This window comes from Tachysurus vachellii, chromosome 3 (genome assembly GCF_030014155.1).
Source record: "Tachysurus vachellii isolate PV-2020 chromosome 3, HZAU_Pvac_v1, whole genome shotgun sequence".
Lineage (NCBI taxonomy): Eukaryota > Metazoa > Chordata > Actinopteri > Siluriformes > Bagridae > Tachysurus > Tachysurus vachellii.
The window spans coordinates 383247-405746 of NC_083462.1; the positions used below are offsets into that span (position 1 = coordinate 383247).

Sequence of the window (22500 nt, forward strand, 5' to 3'; positions counted from 1 at the left end):
AGTATAGTACAAACACACAGTATAACACACAGTATAACACAAACACGCACACAGTATACAGTAGCACACACACACACACACAGTATATATGTTAATTAGAAATTAGTTTTAGCTAGTTATAACTGAACAATAATTATTAACAGTAAAATTAGTGAAGTACATTTTAAAACTATACACCTCATTTATAAAACAAATCACTTTCTACAAAAATTAAGGAATGATATCAGGTTTGTTTACATTTTTTAATATAAATACAGATTCTGCTGTGTACCTTTTTCTTTGGATCGATGTCGAACATGATTTATGAGTCATTATGTGGGACAAAAAATAATATACAGAAAGAAAGATGTTTTTGTGTGTGGTTGGGGGGGGTGGTGGTGTTAAAATGGCAAAATGGCATTTTTATTTTAAATCTTTTTATTTTATTTCGAAACTTTAATATCCATAAATGTAAGTGGTTTGAAAGGAAACCAAACATTATCCATTTTAAAAGGATCAAAACTATAAACTTTTCCAATGTTGTTGATTCCTCTGTTTTAAATTATTATTTTTCTATTGTTTGATCCCCTTCTTTGTGTTTTTATTATGTTGTATTATTGTAGTAGATTTGAATACTATCTGATTGTATTATCTTATTTGTTAGCTTTTTTGTTGTTTTTTTTTATAACAAATTATTTGTACTGTTTTTTGTATTTAATTGCATTCGAACATAGAGAACAAGAGAGATATAGCACTGCTTTATACGTAAATGGCATCAGTATTCACAGGTATCACAGGGTAATGTTTTACACAATTAAGAACAAAGACAGGCAGAGGGGAAGAAAAAAACAACTTTTTTATTTTTACAACATATTAACATAACATAAAATGATATGCATTAGAAATTTGTCTTACACCAGACCATTTCCTGTTATGTATATGTATGTAAACTTTCCCATTAAGACCAGTAACTATATGATATATGTATGTTTGATCCTTTTCTATCCCACAATCATTAACATACATCATTATATCAGACCCATTCAATTTAAAAACTCTATTAAGTCTCAACAACAATCAACTGTATCTTTGTATAAATGCAGTGAAAAAGTAAAAAAAAAATGTTGTGTCTTTTTCGTTACTACAGAACTCACATGAATAGTCAATGTTTCATTTAAACCTTTCTAATGCATGTTTTACTGGATAAATTCTATGCAATATTTTATATGAAACTTCCTTTACTTTGTTATTAACAAAAACATTTCTATTCTCCAAACTTACACCAGTTTAAATCCCCAAATATTGATGAGCAAAAATATGTAGCTGGGAGACATGAAGCATCATTTATTATATTTCTAATAGAATTATTTGATATGTTGTCTTTTAAGATATTACTATTTCCAGTAAACAGTGTATTTGTTATAAATGTAAAGTTGGTACAGCATCTATTACAACTGTACATCCTGTGGGTCTGATTGGGATGTTAAACTCTGGGTATAAAACTCATCACTATTCATCAACTGTCTAACCAATAATATGTTATATTCAAACCGTATATTAAAAAAGGGATTTATTTTTATATAAAATATCTGTTATTCCAAATATAATATCTTCTAGTGAATGATGTTTATATGCCAGTGTCCATGCCTATGTGTCCATGCCATGAGAGCCTGTCGATAATCTTTTTAATAGGAATTAAATGACACCAATTGACTCAAACAGGAATTTGGCACAAGTGTTCCACATATGGCACTTTGGCACTTTGTGTTTTAAGTATTGTGTAATCCAATTCACTTTAAATACATAGCTCAATGCCCCCATTATCTTTGGAATTACACAATATCCCTTATATATAATCAAATAGTAATTTGTCCAATGTTCTAATGACATTAGAGAGCATTTCAAGTGATAAGGAAACAAATTGATCTGCAGATTCCTTCAGCTCTGGACATAAGGATCGTCTCCTGTAATGAAGAAGCTCTTTGTAACCACATGTTGAGTTTAAATCGTTAAGCTGATCATCATCTTCACATATAATTATTCTGTGATGGGTCACAGTTTTACCACAAATATCTGATAAATGAGTTTTTTAAAGGAGAAATAATCAATTTACTCAGATTCATTTGTAATCCTGATACAGCTGAGAACTGATTAATACAATTAACATCTTTATAAACTTCATGTGTATCTCTCAAAAACAATGTTGTAATACCTTGAAGACGTCCTTTAAGATGAAAAGATATTTGGGTTGCTCACACAAATAAAAAAGGAGAAGATGGACTGGTCTTTTCTCTCTGCCAGGTTCAAATCTAAGGGGCCCTGAGGAGCTCCAGTGCTCAGTGTGGTGGTGCTGGAGATGCTGTTCCTGATCAGGACTGACTGAGGTCTCCCAGTCAGGACATCCAGGATCCTGTTGCAGAGGGAGGTGTTCAGTCCCAGCAGGATCAGCTTCCCAATCAGGTGCTGCATTTGTACATAAGTGTCCTTATTGTCCAGGTGGGTGAGGGCTAAATGAAGGGCAGTGACGATGGCATTGTCCGTGGAGCGGTTTGGACTATTTTCAAACGACGGTTTTGAAGACCTACTTATAAATGAAACACTTCAGCTAGCACTTCCTCCCTGTTTGTTGTATATATATATATATAAAAATCTATAAAAATCTTTGAAGTGTCTTAAACTCATGGTATCTTAAGTATGTAACATATTGAACCAGAGCTAATGTATCCAATGATAAAGACTTAAGCACTTTTGTAAAATGGACGATACACAAACTATAGGGGGTCCAGTGAGGGTGGTATCTGGGTCTTGATTATAGTAGTCTGGGTCTTGATTATTATAGTGGGTGTGAGTGCGACGTGATGATAGTCATTAAGGCAGGACACTGTAGACGTCTTTGGCACGGGGACGATGGTGGTTGTCTTGAGGCATGTAGGAACAACAACGCTGCTAAAAATGCTGAAGATGTCAGTGTAGACATCCGCTAGCTGTTCTGTGCATTCGCTAGCTGTTCTGTGCATTCGCTAGCTGTTCTGTGCATTTCCTGAGCACCCTGCCAGGAATGTTGTCTGGTCCAACAGCCTTCCATGGGTTAACTCTGTACCTAATCGTTGGGGGGAGGGATGGTCTTCCTTAACACTACGTTGTTCTGCACCTTAATATGAGCGTAGAATTCATTCAGCGCATCTGGGAGGGAGACATCACTATCACAGTTTCCCTCTCGTTGCAAAGTCCACATACTGATGGAATTTAGGGAGCACTTTCTTGAAACAAAGATGCTTGTTAATCAGGAGATCGTTTGCTTTTGAGGACTTCCACACCAGATCCCTGAGAGAAGTCTGATGATCAGGGGTCTTGGGACACTTCTGTTCTTTGAATCTTGAAGTCTGCCAATCCTGTGCATTACATCTATAGCTCCAATAACAGGACCTGGTTGTGCCTGAGTGAACTGCAAGGATCTTTCTGTCTCTCTGAGGTTCTCATGTAACCCGTACAGACACAAATTCCATCATCGTTCCTCAGCATTTATTTTTTGCTCCATTTCTGAAATCTGGACTTTGAGGCATGCATTTCCCAAGTCCGCTACGTCCTGATGGCAACATCTAGTGACTTCTTAAGTCCTTCAATTTGAAGAGTATCCTGTTGAACTTCCTGTCTGTTTGTTCAGCTCTCTGGTGGATTTTCGCAGTCTAGATCCCAATTGTTTTTTCCTGTAGTTTCCCACATTTCCTTCATTGGCCTTGGTGTTTTCTTTCAATGTTTAACTGGTGTGTTTGGGTCAGAGTTACAATTCCCTCCATCTTTCACTTTTCAGGCATAAGAGTGAGCTTCTTGTATTTGCCTCTTTTCCTTTGCAGCAATCTCCATTTCAACAAAGTCCTGCATTGTAACGTCTTTCCAAGGCTAGAACACAGCCGCAGTCAATGTCAATGACCGTGTGTCCCAACAAACGCTAAACCTAAGTGTTGTCAACTGATTTTTTGCTAATTTAAAACACCAGTTGGTTTATAAATGAATAAAGCCCACTGTCTTTTCTTAGCTCCAAACATACGACGACTCACTCCACCGTCTTGAGCGCCCCCTGGCATGAGTGCTGTTTAAATATCCTACAAACCCAGAAGTGCACTTTGACCAAGATGTGTTCTAAAACTCGGGGTCCTTCAGGTGGCTTTACATTTTTCTCCCATCGGTGTTTCAGACACATGGAGTCTTTAGTCTGTGACAATAACAAAGCAGTATTAATGTATTCATTAATAGAGACTATAAATCACTGTCGCTCTAGATAACATCTGCCAAAAACAGTGACTCTGGATGTTAAACTGGAAAGCGTTTGTCTTTTCCTGACCAGCAGAGGGAGACAGAGTTGATTATTTTGTGTTCATGTACCACTTTCTCTTCATTTCTTCATTTTTTCTTCATTTCATTACTTACATTTTATTGTTATATCTTTATTGCCTTCACAGTGCTGATACTCCTTGAAGTGATGATGATTGATGATGATGATGATGATGATGAGTTATGTGCTCTGTATTGTGTCTCAGAGTTCAGACGATTCCCACAGTTCCAGCAGCACATTAACGTTAACAGTGTACGACTCAACACTCTGACTCAACCCCACTGAACACAGACTGTTCATTCAAACAAAGCAGACCACAAACAGCTGATGAAGCTAAGATGAAATGATTAAACAGCTGAGTTCAGGTTTCTGATTGGTTGAAATAAAAACCTGCACTTGGATAGCCCTGACTCTGACATGGGAATATGGCTAATAATTTACTGTTCCTGAAAGTGACTAATTTCTGTGGATTAGATCCTCGTCTCTAATAAGGAGATTCTTCTGGAGGAGTGAGAGAACAGAGCCATGAGTCTGTCTCTGATATGCCTGTTTTAGGCTGAAGTGTTAGACGGCAGCGGGATCTTCCTGATTTAACTATTGAAAATGAGGTTGGCACACCATGTCTCTCTCTCTCTCTCTCTCTCTCTCTCTCTCTCTCTCTCTCTCTCTCTCTCTCTTTCTCTCTCTCTCTCCTCCCACACACTCCTGCAGTGGCTTTCACTTGTGTCGTGCATGTGGTATATCACTCCCACTGAGTGCTGGGCAGGAGATGCTCTACCATATAATTTATCCTCTCTCTCTCTCTCTCTCTCTCTCTCTCTCTCTCTCTCACACACACACACACACACTCACACACACATATACTACACATTTCCATAGCAACCCTTTAGCTGCTTCTCTAAAACCCCAGGAGTAGGTAGGACCTGGATAGACCAACCCCAATTACCAGCCAGTCATCGTTTCATACAGACAAGTAAGTTACAATAAAGTCCTAATAACATCAAAGCCTAAGACACAGACACCAGGCAGGAGAGTGACGACAGCGTACATATAAAGCTGTGTGTGTGTGTGTGTGTGTGTGCTTGTACATGTGTGTGTGTGTAATCCACTGTATAGAGGACAGGGTTATATAAACATCCCTGTTATAGTTGGAGTCCCTCAGGCAAGAGAGAACATGACAAAGAGACAGAGACACACACTCATTTGTGTGTGTGTGTGTATGTGTTTGAACACACATATCTGGAATACATGAACCATGATTAATACAAAGAAATCCCCTATACGCATTCAAATGCTGTGCTCATGTTATGTCACTTATGTCCATCAGTGTGTGTGTGTGTGTGTGTGTGTGTGGGTGTGTGTGTGTGTGTGTGTGTGTATGTCCATTATTTTAAAGCTCTAATAATAAATACACATAAACATTGTTCTCTTGTATAAATCCATCCGTTTTGTATTTTGTACATTTTCTGCCCTGAGGCTGAAACTCTTTATTCCGTCTGTGTCTGGTGTCAGAATCACAGCTTGGTGTTACGTTGTCCAAGAATCTGTGTGTCAGCAGTCGTTGTGTCTTTGTTTAATGTGTTAATGTGACTGTATTTTAACAGCTCAGAAGACTGAAAGTTTACATTAACAATAACTCTCCAAGTCTGCTTCAGCAACTAACTATCTCTCTCTCTCTCTCTCTCTCTCTCTCTCTCTCTCTCTCACACTCTCACACTCTCTCTTTCTCTCTGTCTCTGTCTCTCTCTCTCTCTCTCTCTCTCTCTCTCTCTCTCTCTCTCTCTCTCTCTCTCTCTCACTTTCTGTCACCCCCGCAACTGATACACAGTATTCTAGGACATGAGCATGTAACAGAGAGAGAGAGAGAGAGAGAGAGATAGATAGATAGAGAGAGAGAGAGAGAGAGAGAGAGAGAGAAGGTTTGGAGATTACCACCGTACAGAATTCACTTCAGAGACAAACAGATTACTGAGAAAGAAACAAATGACCATGACATGATTTTACACTTCAGCATGTTCTTGTGTGATCACTTGGATTTAAAGCTGGGATTTATCACGTTGAAATGTAAATAAAACCAAATAATTACAAGTGAAAGTGGAGCAACATCTCTAGCGCTCATCAAGTAAGTGTTTTATAGTCACTTTATCTGTCATGCTGAAGTCTGTTTGTTTTTCAGAACCGTTTTGTAGACTGTGATATTAATTATTACCCAATAAGATATGAATTATATTGAATTGTTCATTAGCCACAAATTTGTTTTGCTGAGTATTTCCACACAGACAGAGCTGTACAAAAAACAGACGCTATATACACAAATAAAGCGTAACCCAAGTATTTATTCAGTATTGTATGTGTTCAGGTGAAATAGACTGAAGGTGTCTTATGTAGCAGCTGTAACAAGTATAAAATCATCTCCTTCAGAATAAGTGAAAGGTCAGTGCATAATTAGCGACGTGCTCTCGTGTACATGGTCAACTTTGTGTTTTTATATTTATTTTTGTGTATAAAATAGCACCACACAGGTCAGCTTGATTGACACCAACATCCTTGGGGGATGTTTAAATAAAGCTGTTTCTGGATGATTCTGTTCTAATTTCCCCGACTCTGTGATTTGCTGAAAAATGTGGGCAGAAAAAAGGTTTTTGGTCCTGAGCTGTAAAGGTTCTGACCCACAGTGACTGTAGTAACTTTACATTTATTTTAGAAAGTAAATCCTGATGTAGGACTTAATGAGTTAAAATCCCATTACTGCTGGAGATCTTTTACAACTTAACCTTCATGTTACTCAATGGAGTTCCTCTTGTTCTCTTGTTCTTGTGACAAAATGACAGAAAATGATTTAAAATGCGAAGATGCATCAGTTGTTTGCAAAGGGTTAAATATCTGGTGATGGTTTGGGCTGCTCCTACATTCCATTCCATACGCAAAAATCTTCTGTGAATTGATTCTAAGCCGTTGTAGCTACAGCAGGACACTAAATGTCCAGTGGAATTCGTCCAGTCAGTGCACAGGAGAGAACCGATATGAGGTGACAGCACAAATCCCTGAGGAACACCAGTGTTTCAGCGATTACGTCATTCATGGGCAAGCTGCTTACCTCCACATTTGGGTCTGTAAAGTTTCTGAGAAAAGTTTCAGCACAAGATCATGACCACTTAGCTCAGACCTTATAAATTAGGACAGAGGTGATAAATTTCTTGGGTTATGGTTGAAGTTCAGAAGCAGCTTGGAGTGATGCAAAGGACCAATAATTGGGTGAAGATCTCTTCAGTGGTGGGTCAGCATGATGCTTCTGTAATTGTGGTTGTTGACAGAAGTCATGTTTCCATCCAGACTCACTGACCTTTGGAGGAAAAAAGAAACAGGAACTTTGTTTGTATCAACTGCATTAAATAAGATTTGATTTGGTGTCCAGAGTCCAATGGTGTGCAATTTACCCTCTGATTATTCATATTCAACTGCATGATGGAAATAATCTGCTTTTCTGGTCGGTGCTAATCAGATGCAAGTGTGAAGGTATACCATGTCTTGCAAAAAATGTTGAAGTAGGAACTAAACAGGTTTCAAACTTGATTGATCCTGCAGACGTTTATGTAAAACTCCTGAAACAGCTTGTGCTTCTGTCCTGCAGTGGAAACTTTCCCTGAGTCTGGATCAGGAGCTCAATTTTCCTAGTGTGAAAAATATGTTGTGTTCCTTCTGTGAGTGAGCTGGATAAGTGATGTGTGTGAGAGAGAAAGGGTCAGACAGAGACAACACTCAGTATAGATTTTTAAATAATTAGACACTAAATGAGGCAAATAGGTCCTGTTTATTAGAAGCAGACAGTTTATATCTGAACGTTTCACCAATGGAACATGGTAATGTTTAAAAATGAAAAATTGTTATTAGACTCAAACAGACATGATTTATAGACTTGATGATGGTGGGTTTCCTCTACTGGATTAGACATCAGGGTAAATGGGGTGGTTTTATTTTGCTTCTTTCCAGATTAAAAGCTGGGTCTCTGTGTGCCGCAGTTCTGCAGCCCTAATTCCCTTTCTGGTTTGTACTTGGCCTCTTTAAAGAGGCTTTTATCCCCATTTCTGTAGATACATCTCAACTAAACCTCCTGAGCTCAGCTGTTAACTCACTGTTTGTGATGATGTGTCTGATTAATGTTACCTGAGATACACCAATCCTCACACGAGCTCCGGATGATGTCACGCTGTCTGTGATTTCATTCAGCTTTGTGGACAGAGAGAGACTGAAAACGAGAGAGAGAGAGACTGAGAGAGAGAGAGAGAGAGAGAGAGAGAGAGAGAGAGAAACAGAGAGAGACAGAGAGAGAGAGAGAGAGAGAGAGAGAGAGAGGGAGAGAGAGAAACAGAGAGAGACAGAGAGAGAGAGACAGAAACAGAGGGAGAGAGAAAGAGAGAGAGAGAGCTGTTGTCAATCCTAATAATCTTCATGCTCTGTTCACTCCCCTCTGTGCTTTAACAGGTCGAGCGGTCGATCAGCAGCTCCAGTACAAGGTCACATTAGTGTAACAGAGCAGTGAGTGGACATGTGGAAGGTTGATGGTTGTGTCTCAGCGAACTCTCTATACTCACTGACTGTTCAGAGCACTTTTACTGATTCACTGACACTACTGACACGTCAGCTTTATGACTCTCACTTTTACTGATTCACTGACACTACTGACACGTCAGCTTTATGACTCTCACTTTTACTGATTCACTGACACTACTGACACGTCAGCTTTATGACTCTCACTTTTACTGATTCACTGACACTACTGACACGTCAGCTTTATGACTCTCACTTTTACTGATTCACTGACACTACTGACACGTCAGCTTTATGACTCTAACAGACTAATATATTTCCTGTATTTGAGAAAGTATTTTACGTTTGTGTTTATAATGAGAAGGTTGAGATCTTTTCACCATTGATACATGTACATAGATGTGTGTGTACAGCTCAGAGAACGCTATCCCATAATACTGTTCAGATCAGAGCTCCATGACAACCATGATGGAATACATGTACAAACCTTAATGAAAAAAACCCAAAAACTGTATGCATCATAATCTTCTGAATCATTTGTGATTTATCTGTCTTTACACATACGCACACACACGAACACACACACACATATACTGTACACACACACACACACACACACACACACACACAGGGTCAGGGTTTGACCTGTCTTAGTGCTGTGTATGATATTATAATTAGAAGATGGAGATTAGGAGACACTTTAATCTGTCATTGTGGTTTAAGATGGAAAACTGAACAGATTAATGCTACACTCAAGGATTAGATGGAAGCAACAACACAAATCATTAAAGTAAACACAGTTACAAAGTGCAGACTAACATTCTGTACGGGTGTTTTACAAAACTGGTATGAAGACTCTCGTGGATGTCCTGCTCCTGAGGTTCTGTCCACAATAACACATAATACATCATTTTAAACACTCCTGGAGAACTTGGACTTTCAATACAGACGAACTCCAAATGCATGTTGGTGTCAACGTTAGATGGCAAGATGTCTTGGAGATCTGAGTGTGGTAGTGTTAATTTCGTCAGACGAGACGAGACGAAATATGTGACAAGACTGCACCACTGTCCAAAAACACTGACTAAGACTAAATTAACATGCATTATTGTTGACGAAAAAAGACGAGACAAAAATATCATTTTCGTCTACAATTGTCTCTGCTTTAAAATATTCAGCACGAGTTCGCGGCTTCGCGCTGTTTAGTGTGTGTGTAGAAACAATTCGTCTGAGCGCAAGTTGGAGCGCATGTTTGTGATTGGCGGACTGTAAATAGGTTGTATTTTAGGCCCACAGTAAAGTGGCCTATTCTTTTATATATTTATTTTATTTAGTATATTTATTTTATTTCTGATTTGAACAGAAACATGAGACACAAGGCAACCAAAACAGTTTTAAAACCCTTTGTAACTTAAGTTGTCAGTCGGAGTCTGTTGGGCTCCAGCTTTTGAATTGTGTTGTTTAAAATAAAATTCTCTTCAGAACAGGTTCATCATTTGTGAATGTGTCTCCTAAATCAGAGTGAAAACCAGACACGTTTAACATTTGCATTCAACAATCATCATCCAACAAGTGTATTTTGTCACGTAATTATGACATTTAACTAATGTTTGAGATGTGAAACACTTTTTTTACTGAAATGTTTATCAGTAATAATCTCAGTAATACAGTCATTCATTCATCTTCTACCGCTTATCCGAACTACCTCGGGTCACGGGGAGCCTGTGCCTATCTCAGGCGTCATCGGGCATCAAGGCAGGATTCACCCTGGACGGAGTGCCAACCCATTACAGGGCACACACACACACACTCATTCACTCACGCAATCACACACTAGGGACAATTTTCCAGAGATGCCAATCAACCTACCATGCATGTCTTTGGACCGGGGGAGGAAACCGGAGTACCCGGAGGAAACCCCCGAGGCACGGGGAGAACATGCAAACTCCACACACACAAGGTGGAGGCGGGAATCGAACCCCGACCCTGGAGGTGTGAGGCGAACGTGCTAACCACTAAGCCACCGTGCCCCCATCTCAGTAATAATGTTATTTAAAAAAAATACAAACATTTTTTGACTATCCATCCATCCATCCATTTTCTACCGCTTATCCGGGACCGGGTCGCGGGGGTCTAAAGTCTAAAGTCTAAGTCTTTTTGACTAAAACTAGACTAAAATTAAAAGACTTTTAGTCGATTAAAACTTGACTAAGATACCTTGAGTTTTCTTTTGACTAAAACAAAACTCAAGGTATCTTAGTCAAGTTTTAATCGACTAAAAGTCTTTTTGACTAAAACTAGACTAAAATTAAAAGACTTTTAGTCGATTAAAACTTGACTAAGATACCTTGAGTTTTCTTTTGACTAAAACTAGACTAAAATTAAAAGACTTTTAGTCGATTAAAACTTGACTAACAAAAAAAGATATGTGAATGACTAAATATGACTAAAACTAACAAGGACATTTGGCACAAGACTAAGACTAAATTAAAAATAGGTGACGAAATTAACACTAGAGTGTGGTGATACTGGACATCACCCCTGGTTCAGGAAGCCCGGTCCACATGACATGTCTCACCTTAGAGGTTCTGAACTTTTAACTCTGTGCCTTTCTCACTGACCCTGTCCAGTTATACCTCCTATAACATGGAGCCTCAGCTGCACTCACAGGTGACTGATATCTCTATTTATTTTATTTCTCCTCAGACTGAGATTACACACTTAAACAGAGATGTCCACAGAAACACAGGGGTGAATTTAGAAACTGAAAATAGTGAGACAGTGAGACGGTTTCCTCCAGGTGAATCCTGCAGTGTGTGAGCATCATCTGTGCTGCAGAGGTGGAAGGAAACTAAATGACAAAACAGTTAGTGAAGGACAAAATAACACAACAGAGTTTCCAACAGTTACCTTTAATCTGTGCTTTAACGAGAGGGAGATGAAGAAAGGGTGACACACACAAACACACATACATACACACACACACACACACACACACAGAGGAAATCACTGTACTGAAAATTATACATAAATATAAGTGTGGTGGTTGAGATGATGTTGTGTGAGGCGTCTTATACCTGTGGGTGTAGGGTTAGTTCCCTACTGGAGATACACACTTTCTGTAGGAGAGAGTGAGAGAGAGAGAGAGAGAGAGAGAGAGAGAGAGAGAGACAGACAGACAGAGAGGAACAGAGAGAGAGAGGTGTTCAGAACATTGTGAAACTAGGTGGTTCCTCTGGACTGCAGCTGTTACAGCTCTACCTGTATAAGCAACCTACTGGGAAGGATTAATATCACCAATATTTTTACATATTTGCCCCGCCCACTACTCCACCCTCTCTCCCACCCACTGCACCAAATACTGTCCTGTATGTTCTTTCTGCTAAGAGGTTAAAAACTTCCATTAGACTCTTTCTGTCTGTCTGTCTGAAAATATATCAGTGATTACAGTCCTGTTCTCTTCTCTGTGTAGACGTGTGTGTGTGTGTGTGCGTGCATGCGTGTGCGTGTGCGTGCGTGTGAGAGAGAACCCCATTAAAGAGAGTGAGGTCTGCGTGTGATGATGACGATGAACATGACGTTACTCCAGCATTTCTAATTGTGTCCTTTATTCCTCCTGCAAATTTCCACCATTGCTATATTTAACCCTCACATTGACCCAAATAATCACAATCTAGACCAGCCAAACACACACACACACACACACACACACACACACACACACACAGTTTAAAAAGTTTACTGGAGAAAACACAGACAACTGCTTTCTGCCGCCTGTGTAAATGTTAAACTTTATTCCTTCAGGTACTCATTGTGCCTCTTCCTTTGTCCTTGCAGGTTTGCTGTGGTGTGTGTGTGTGTGTGTGTGTGTGTGTGTGTGTGTGTGTGTGTGTGTGTGTGTGTGTGTGTGTGCACGCACTGCTGGGTTCTCAGGATTTCAAATTCCAGAACTCTGAATCTTTCCTCATGCCTCTCTTCACTTCCTGATCGCCAACACGATGAGTAGCAACAGAACCACGAGGTACAGAGTGTGTGTGTGTGTGTGTATGTGTGTGTAAGTGTGTGTGTGTGTGTGTGTGTGCTTGCATCTGCTTTTATGTAAATTAAGGTGGTGACAATATACTCATGTTATATTATATTGCTGAGTTCTGGACTATGACTGGTGTTCAGGTGTTGATTAATTCTCTCTAACAGCAGCTCTGACTGTAGATCAGGTTTATATTATTGTACTGATTCTGACACTATCGTTTCTACAGTAACAGCTTGTTCAGGGGGAATTGTAGGATGGATGCTGGACAGCATTTTTCTGTGAGGAGAAATGTGTATGTGTGTGTGTGTAATGTGGTGAAGGAGTCTCCAATATGAGGAGATGTGTGTATGTGTGTGACGTGACGAAGGAGTCTCCAGTGTGACATGTGTGTGTGTTTATGATGTAGTGAAGGAGTCTCCAGTGTGAGGAGATGTGTGTGAAATGATTGGACGAGTGTTTAGAGGTGAGAGAATAAAGAGAGACTGCTGAGGGGACAAATGTTTAGAGCTGAGAGAATAAAGAGAGACTGCTGAGTGGACGAGTGTTTAGAGCTGACAGAATAAAGAGAGACAGCTGAGGGGACGAGTGTTTAGAGCTGAGAGAAAAAAGAGAGACTGCTGAGGGGATGAGTGTTTAGAGCTGATAGAATAAAGAGAGACGGCTGAGGGGACAAGTGTTTAGAGCTGAGAGAAAAAAGAGAGACTGCTGAGGGGACGAGTGTTTAGAGCTGAGAGAATAAAGAGAGACTGCTGAGGGGACGAGTGTTTAGAGCTGAGAGAATAAAGAGAGACTGCTGAGGGGACGAGTGTTTAGAGCTGAGAGAATAAAGAGAGACCACAGGGGACGAGTGTTTAGAGCTGAGAGAATAGAGACTGCTGAGGGGACGAGTGTTTAGAGCTGAGAGATTAAAGAGAGACTGCTGAGGGGACAAGTGTTTAGAGCTGAGAGAATAAAGAGAGACTGCTGAGGGGACGAGTGTTTAGAGCTGAGAGAATAAAGAGAGACTGCTGAGGGGACAAGTGTTTAGAGCTGAGAGAATAAAGAGAGACTGCTGAGGGGACGAGTGTTTAGAGCTGAGAGAAAAAAGAGAGAGACTGCTGAGGGCACGAGTGTTTAGAGCTGAGAGAATAAAGAGAGACTGCTGAGGGGACGAGTGTTTAGAGCTGAGAGAATAAGGAGAGACTGCTGAGGGGACGAGTGTTTAGAGCTGAGAGAATAAAGAGAGACCGCTGAGGGGACGAGTGTTTAGAGCTGAGAGAATAAAGAGAGACTGTTGAGGGGATGAGTGTTTAGAGCTGAGAGAATAAAGAGAGACTGCTGAGGGGACGAGGGTTTAGAGCTGAGAGAATAAAGAGAGACTTCTGAGGGGACGAGTGTTTAGAGCTGAGAGAATAAAGAGAGACTGCTGAGGGGACGAGTGTTTAGAGCTGAGAGAATAAAGAGAGACTGCTGAGGGGACGAGTGTTTAGAGCTGAGAGAAAAAAGAGAGACTGCTGAGGGCACGAGTGTTTAGAGCTGAGAGAATAAAGAGAGACTGCTGAGGGGACGAGTGTTTAGAGCTGAGAGAATAAGGAGAGACTGCTGAGGGGACGAGTGTTTAGAGCTGAGAGAATAAAGAGAGACCGCTGAGGGGACGAGTGTTTAGAGCTGAGAGAATAAAGAGAGACTGTTGAGGGGATGAGTGTTTAGAGCTGAGAGAATAAAGAGAGACTGCTGAGGGGACGAGGGTTTAGAGCTGAGAGAATAAAGAGAGACGGCTGAGGGGACAAGTGTTTAGAGCTGAGAGAATAAAGAGAGACTGCTGAGGGGACGAGTGTTTAGAGCTGAGAGAATAAAGAGACACTGCTGGGGGGACGAGTGTTTAGAGCTGAGAGAATAAAGAGAGACCACTGAGGGGACGAGTGTTTAGAGCTGAGACAATAAAAACTCGTCCCCTCAGCAGTCTCTCTTTATTCTCTCAGCTCTAAACACTTGTCCCCTCAGCGGGACTGAGGGGACAAGTGTTTAGAGCTGAGAGAATAAAGAGAGACTGCTGAGGGGATGAGTTTTTAGAGCTAAGAGAATAAAGAGAGACGGCTGAGGGGACAAGTGTTTAGAGCTGAGAGAATATAGAGACCACAGGGGATGAGTGTTTAGAGCTGAGAGAATAGAGACTGCTGAGGGGACGAGCGTTTAGAGCTGAGAGAATAGAAACTGCTGAGGGGACGAATGTTTAGAGCTGAGAGATTAAAGAGAGACTGCTGAGGGGATGAGTGTTTAGAGCTGAGAGAATAAAGAGAGACTGCTGAGAGGACGAGTGTTTAGAGCTGGAGAATAAAGAGAGACTGCTGAGGGGATGAGTGTTTAGAGCTGAGAGAATAAAGAGAGACGGCTGAGGGGACAAGTGTTTAGAGCTGAGAGAATAAAGAGAGACTGCTGAGGGGACAAGTGTTTAGAGCTGAGAGAATAAAGAGAGACCACTGAGGGGACGAGTGTTTAGAGCTGAGAGAATAAAGAGAGACTGCTGAGGGGACGAGTGTTTAGAGCTGAGAGAATAAAGAGAGACTGCTGAGGGGACGAGTGTTTACAGCTGAGAGAATAAAGAGAGACGGCTGAGGGGACAAGTGTTTAGAGCTGAGAGAATAAAGAGAGACTGCTGAGGGGACAAGTGTTTAGAGCTGAGAGAAAAAAGAGAGACTGCTGAGGGGACGAGTGTTTAGAGCTGAGAGAATAAAGAGAGACTGCTGAGGGGACGAGTGTTTAGAGCTGAGAGAATAAAGAGAGACTGCTGAGGGGACGAGTGTTTAGAGCTGAGAGAATAAAGAGAGACCACAGGGGACGAGTGTTTAGAGCTGAGAGAATAGAGACTGCTGAGGGGACGAGTGTTTAGAGCTGAGAGATTAAAGAGAGACTGCTGAGGGGACAAGTGTTTAGAGCTGAGAGAATAAAGAGAGACTGCTGAGGGGACGAGTGTTTAGAGCTGAGAGAATAAAGAGAGACTGCTGAGGGGACGAGTGTTTAGAGCTGAGAGAATAAAGAGAGACTGCTGAGGGGACGAGTGTTTAGAGCTGAGAGAAAAAAGAGAGAGACTGCTGAGGGCACGAGTGTTTAGAGCTGAGAGAATAAAGAGAGACTGCTGAGGGGACGAGTGTTTAGAGCTGAGAGAATAAGGAGAGACTGCTGAGGGGACGAGTGTTTAGAGCTGAGAGAATAAAGAGAGACCGCTGAGGGGACGAGTGTTTAGAGCTGAGAGAATAAAGAGAGACTGTTGAGGGGATGAGTGTTTAGAGCTGAGAGAATAAAGAGAGACTGCTGAGGGGACGAGGGTTTAGAGCTGAGAGAATAAAGAGAGACTTCTGAGGGGACGAGTGTTTAGAGCTGAGAGAATAAAGAGAGACTGCTGAGGGGACGAGTGTTTAGAGCTGAGAGAATAAAGAGAGACTGCTGAGGGGACGAGTGTTTAGAGCTGAGAGAAAAAAGAGAGACTGCTGAGGGCACGAGTGTTTAGAGCTGAGAGAATAAAGAGAGACTGCTGAGGGGACGAGTGTTTAGAGCTGAGAGAATAAGGAGAGACTGCTGAGGGGACGAGTGTTTAGAGCTGAGAGAATAAAGAGAGACCGCTGAGGGGACGAGTGTTTAGAGCTGAGAGAATAAAGAGAGACTGTTGAGGGGATGAGTGTTTAGAGCTGAGAGAATAAAGAGAGACTGCTGAGGGGACGAGGGTTTAGAGCTGAGAGAATAAAGAGAGACGGCTGAGGGGACAAGTGTTTAGAGCTGAGAGAATAAAGAGAGACTGCTGAGGGGACGAGTGTTTAGAGCTGAGAGAATAAAGAGACACTGCTGGGGGGACGAGTGTTTAGAGCTGAGAGAATAAAGAGAGACCACTGAGGGGACGAGTGTTTAGAGCTGAGACAATAAAAACTCGTCCCCTCAGCAGTCTCTCTTTATTCTCTCAGCTCTAAACACTTGTCCACTCAGCGGGACTGAGGGGACAAGTGTTTAGAGCTGAGAGAATAAAGAGAGACTGCTGAGGGGATGAGTTTTTAGAGCTAAGAGAATAAAGAGAGACGGCTGAGGGGACAAGTGTTTAGAGCTGAGAGAATATAGAGACCACAGGGGATGAGTGTTTAGAGCTGAGAGAATAGAGACTGCTGAGGGGACGAGCGTTTAGAGCTGAGAGAATAGAAACTGCTGAGGGGACGAATGTTTAGAGCTGAGAGATTAAAGAGAGACTGCTGAGGGGATGAGTGTTTAGAGCTGAGAGAATAAAGAGAGACTGCTGAGAGGACGAGTGTTTAGAGCTGGAGAATAAAGAGAGACTGCTGAGGGGATGAGTGTTTAGAGCTGAGAGAATAAAGAGAGACGGCTGAGGGGACAAGTGTTTAGAGCTGAGAGAATAAAGAGAGACTGCTGAGGGGACAAGTGTTTAGAGCTGAGAGAATAAAGAGAGACCACTGAGGGGACGAGTGTTTAGAGCTGAGAGAATAAAGAGAGACTGCTGAGGGGACGAGTGTTTAGAGCTGAGAGAATAAAGAGAGACTGCTGAGGGGACGAGTGTTTAGAGCTGAGACAATAAAGAGAGACCGCTGAGGGGACGAGTGTTTAGAGCTGAGAGAATAAAGAGAGACTTCTGAGGGGACAAGTGTTTAGAGCTGAGAGAATAAAGAGAGACCGCTGAGGGGACGAGTGTTTAGAGCTGAGAGAATAAAGAGAAACCGCTGAGGGGACGAGTGTTTAGAGCTGAGAGAATAAAGAGAGACTTTTGAGGGGATGAGTGTTTAGAGCTGAGAGAATAAAGAGAGACTGCTGAGGGGACGAGGGTTTAGAGCTGAGAGAATAAAGAGAGACGGCTGAGGGGACAAGTGTTTAGAGCTGAGAGAATAAAGAGAGACTGCTGAGGGGACGAGTGTTTAGAGCTGAGAGAATAAAGAGACACTGCTGGGGGGACGAGTGTTTAGAGCTGAGAGAATAAAGAGAGACCACTGAGGGGACGAGTGTTTAGAGCTGAGACAATAAAAACTCGTCCCCTCAGCAGTCTCTCTTTATTCTCTCAGCTCTAAACACTTGTCCCCTCAGCGGGACTGAGGGGACAAGTGTTTAGAGCTGAGAGAATAAAGAGAGACTGCTGAGGGGACGAGTTTTTAGAGCTAAGAGAATAAAGAGAGACGGCTGAGGGGACAAGTGTTTAGAGCTGAGAGAATATAGAGACCACAGGGGATGAGTGTTTAGAGCTGAGAGAATAGAGACTGCTGAGGGGACGAGCGTTTAGAGCTGAGAGAATAGAAACTGCTGAGGGGACGAATGTTTAGAGCTGAGAGATTAAAGAGAGACTGCTGAGGGGATGAGTGTTTAGAGCTGAGAGAATAAAGAGAGACTGCTGAGAGGACGAGTGTTTAGAGCTGGAGAATAAAGAGAGACTGCTGAGGGGATGAGTGTTTAGAGCTGAGAGAATAAAGAGAGACGGCTGAGGGGACAAGTGTTTAGAGCTGAGAGAATAAAGAGAGACTGCTGAGGGGACAAGTGTTTAGAGCTGAGAGAATAAAGAGAGACCACTGAGGGGACGAGTGTTTAGAGCTGAGAGAATAAAGAGAGACTGCTGAGGGGACGAGTGTTTAGAGCTGAGAGAATAAAGAGAGACTGCTGAGGGGCGAGTGTTTAGAGCTGAGACAATAAAGAGAGACCGCTGAGGGGACGAGTGTTTAGAGCTGAGAGAATAAAGAGAGACTTCTGAGGGGACGAGTGTTTAGAGCTGAGAGAATAAAGAGAGACCGCTGAGGGGACGAGTGTTTAGAGCTGAGAGAATAAAGAGAGACCGCTGAGGGGACGAGTGTTTAGAGCTGAGAGAATAAAGAGAGACTGCTGAGGGGACGAGTGTTTAGAGCTGAGACAATAAAGAGAGACCGCTGAGGGGACGAGTGTTTAGAGCTGAGAGAATAAAGAGAGACTTCTGAGGGGACGAGTGTTTAGAGCTGAGAGAATAAAGAGAGACCGCTGAGGGGACGAGTGTTTAGAGCTGAGAGAATAAAGAGAGACCGCTGAGGGGACGAGTGTTTAGAGCTGAGACAATAAAGAGAGACCGCTGAGGGGACGAGTGTTTAGAGCTGAGAGAATAAAGAGAGACTTCTGAGGGGACGAGTGTTTAGAGCTGAGAGAATAAAGAGAGACTGCTGAGGGGATGAGTGTTTAGAGCTGAGAGAATAGAAACTGCTGAGGGGACGAATGTTTAGAGCTGAGAGATTAAAGAGAGACTGCTGAGGGGACGAGTGTTTAGAGCTGAGAGAATAAGGAGAGACCGCTGAGGGGACGAGTGTTTAGAGCTGAGAGAATAAAGAGAGACCGCTGAGGGGACGAGTGTTTAGAGCTGAGAGAATAAAGAGAGACTGCTGAGGGGACGAGTGTTTAGAGCTGAGAGAATAAAGAGAGACTGCTGAGGGGACGAGTGTTTAGAGCTGAGAGAATAAAGAGACACTGCTGAGGGGACAAGTGTTTAGAGCTGAGAGTAAAGTGAGACTGCTGAGGAGACGAGTGTTTAGAGCTGAGAGAATAAAGAGAGACCGCTGAGGGGACAAGTGTTTAGAGCTGAGAGAAAAAAGAGAGACTGCTGAGGGGACGAGTGTTTAGAGCTGAGAGAATAAAGAGAGACCGCTGAGGGGACGAGTGTTTAGAGCTGAGAGAAAAAAGAGAGACTTCTGAGGGGACGAGTGTTTATAGCTGAGAGAGTAAAGAGAGACAGCTGAGGGGATGAGTGTTTAGAGCTGAGAGAATAAAGAGAGACCGCTGAGGGGACGAGTGTTTAGAGCTGAGAGAATAAAGAGAGACCGCTGAGGGGACGAGTGTTTAGAGCTGAGAGAATAAAGAGAGAAGTTTTTTTAAGTTTTTAATGGATAAATTTGGGATAAATGGTTCATTGGGGTCGTGCTGTTAGAGGAAAATAATCAACTTCGGGGTGTAACAGTAACCACACACACACACACACACAGACTATTTCTTATATAAGCAGTATCCTGGTGCAGCAGATTATCAGGTTTTAAACATTATGTTAGCAAAATTTTTAAACCTGTTGTAAAATCATTAAATACATAATGTTATGATTTCCAGTGAGCTTTTATTTCATTATAAGTGTACACAATACACATATAACATTACAAAATACAGGATAATAATGCATAAGGACATTCACCGTGTGTGTGTGTGTGTGTGTTGGAGAAGAGGACACAAGTGTGTTAGACGGGAAAATCTAAGTTTATAATCTCTAAATCTGCACTGACTGCAATCCTCCTCATATGGCTAAACACAACTCACCTTCGCAGGTAATCCTCTCTGGAGGAGAGGTCTAGTTAACACACACACACACACAAAGGGCCCAAAATGATTGTTTTTGGGAATTGGGGGTTGTGTCACTGGTTTTTGTCCGTATGTCTTGTGGTAATTTAATCCAAAAAAAGCATGAGCTGTGTGGTGTGTTTGAATTAGCACTGATATTAGCTTTAGCAGTGGCTAATATGAGTCATAGTTTAGCCGTTAGCGTCTGTGGAGTTAGCTCACTATGCTTAGTCACTATGTGCCCTTTCAGAGGGACACTGGAAAGAACAAGCAGGATACGATGAGATTATGGACAGTGTCTTAACACTCGTCCTCTTCCTGTCTCATCCCTTGCTCCACCATTACAATGTCACCCAGTCGCATCCTGAGTTTTCTGTCCTACATTTTCTACTTTTCATTTTTTAACTGAAGTGTGAGTTGAGGCTCTTTATTCATCAGAATGTGTATTTGACATTAATCTTTGTTTTTACCCAGAATTCCTTGCTGTGTCATTCCGCAGGTACAGCATTGTTTCTCCTGATGAGGAAAGGCTGAAGATCTCGACTCTCGGGCTTCACAACGGCCACAGCTCACCCGGAAGTGCCATGAGCGGCGCCATAGCTAGTGTAGGCGGCTACAACATGGAAAACAACTACAATGGAAAAATCTCCACTAGAGGGCGGAGTCAAGTACGGAGCCGTTTTGTTAAGAAAAATGGCCAGTGTAACGTTGTTTTCAGCAACATGGAGGACAAACCTCAGCGTTACCTGGCTGATATCTTCACTACCTGTGTGGACATCCGCTGGCGCTACCTACTGCTCATCTTCTGCATGACATTCATGGTGTCATGGCTGATTTTTGGATTGATATTCTACAGTGTGGCCCGCGCTCATGGAGATTTTAACCCTGATCACCATATGAGGGGGCAAACAGGGGCAGGAACACCAGGCGATGGGCAACAGAAGGAGTGGAAGCCGTGCTTACTCCATGTGGAAGGTTTTCTCGGTGCCTTCCTGTTTTCAATCGAGACTCAAACAACCATTGGATATGGCTGGCGGTGCGTCACAGAGGAGTGTCCAGTTGCTGTGGCAACAGTGGTAGTTCAGTCCATTTTGGGATGCATCATTGACTCGTTTATGATTGGTACTATCATGGCCAAGATGGCACGACCCAAAAAACGAAACCAGACACTGTTGTTCTCCCAAAATGCCGTTATTGCGCAGCGTGATGGGAAGCTGTGCCTCATGTGGCGTGTCGGAAATCTCCGGAAAAGCCATATTGTAGAAGCGCATGTACGAGCACAACTGATTAAACCAAGAGTGACGGAGGAGGGTGAGTTCATCCCGCTGGAGCAGACGGACCTGAACGTGGGTTATGATGAAGGTACTGACCGCCTTTTCCTCGTCTCACCTCTTATAATCGTCCATGAGATTGACGAAGACTCGCCGCTTTGGGCCATGAGCCGCTCTGAACTAGAGAACGATGTCTTTGAGATTGTCGTGATTCTTGAGGGAATGGTAGAAGCCACTGCCATGACCACGCAAGCACGAAGCTCCTACCTCTCCCATGAGATCCTTTGGGGTCATCGGTTCGAGCCGGTTGTGTATGAAGATCATGATCGCTACCAGGTGGACTACGCTCGCTTCCACAAGACCTACGAAGTTCCCTCTACTCCTTCCTGCAGTGCTAAGGAGCTCAGTGAGTTAGCAAGTCATCAACCGTCCAAAGCGTCATCACAATCCGGGACACCGATTAGTCGCAGGACCCATTTTCTGCGCCCGCCCTGTTCACCCAGTGCGTTCTGCTATGAGAATGAAGTGGCTCTGTACTCTGGGGAAGAGGAGGATGAGGAAGGGGTAAATACAAGAGAAACCGATCTGACGGTACTAACGACATGCATTCCACCAGAATTCCAGAAAATGTTCCAGGAGACTCCAGCAGTAAATTCTGGAGGCAACGTCCTCTGTGTGCTGGACATGGACAATCAGATGGAGTTTGATATTCTTCAGAATTCGGTTCCTCTCGATCCTCTGACCTACAAGAGCGAGTCAGAGATATGACACTTAGGATTGGAGGCGATCAGAGGCGTTTCCCAGCAGGGCTTCTCTACATGGTTTAGAAAGATTGATGAAGGGAAAAAGGATTGTTGCGTTGGCATTTTTCTGGATTTGTCAATAAACTGTATATAGAAACAATTTGCCAGCTTAAGTTTGTATATTTGCACCGAAGCTCCTGAGATGATTTCAAGACATCAAAAGCTGATCCAGATGGTCCTCACTTCATTGTGGTTACTGGAAGGATCATGTGATCCATGAGGATTGATCACACT

The 22500-nt window shown here is 42.3% G+C and overlaps 3 protein-coding genes across 4 annotated transcripts in view; all 3 read left to right on the forward strand.

Annotated features, from left to right (window-relative positions):
• The window catches only part of LOC132842105 (GTPase IMAP family member 8), a 611624-nt gene that overhangs the window by 371002 nt on the left and 218122 nt on the right, over nt 1–22500 (forward strand). The gene's annotated exons all lie outside the window — the stretch shown is intronic.
• Nucleotides 1–22500, forward strand: part of LOC132842477 (uncharacterized) — a 301251-nt gene that overhangs the window by 208342 nt on the left and 70409 nt on the right. The gene's annotated exons all lie outside the window — the stretch shown is intronic.
• Nucleotides 6313–22500, forward strand: part of kcnj4 (potassium inwardly rectifying channel subfamily J member 4) — a 16546-nt gene continuing 358 nt past the window's right edge. The window contains exons 1-3 of one of the 2 annotated variants that reach the window (XM_060865212.1): nt 6313–6434; nt 12698–12881; nt 20692–22500. The exon at nt 20692–22500 is cut by the window's right edge and continues 358 nt beyond it. In XM_060865212.1, coding sequence (XP_060721195.1) covers nt 12859–12881; nt 20692–22231 — 1563 coding nt within the window. In that variant the 5' untranslated portion in view covers nt 6313–6434; nt 12698–12858 and the 3' untranslated portion in view covers nt 22232–22500. Of the gene's footprint in view, nt 6435–12638; nt 12882–20691 lie in introns of those variants that run through there. The other variant, XM_060865213.1, reaches the window with a different exon arrangement.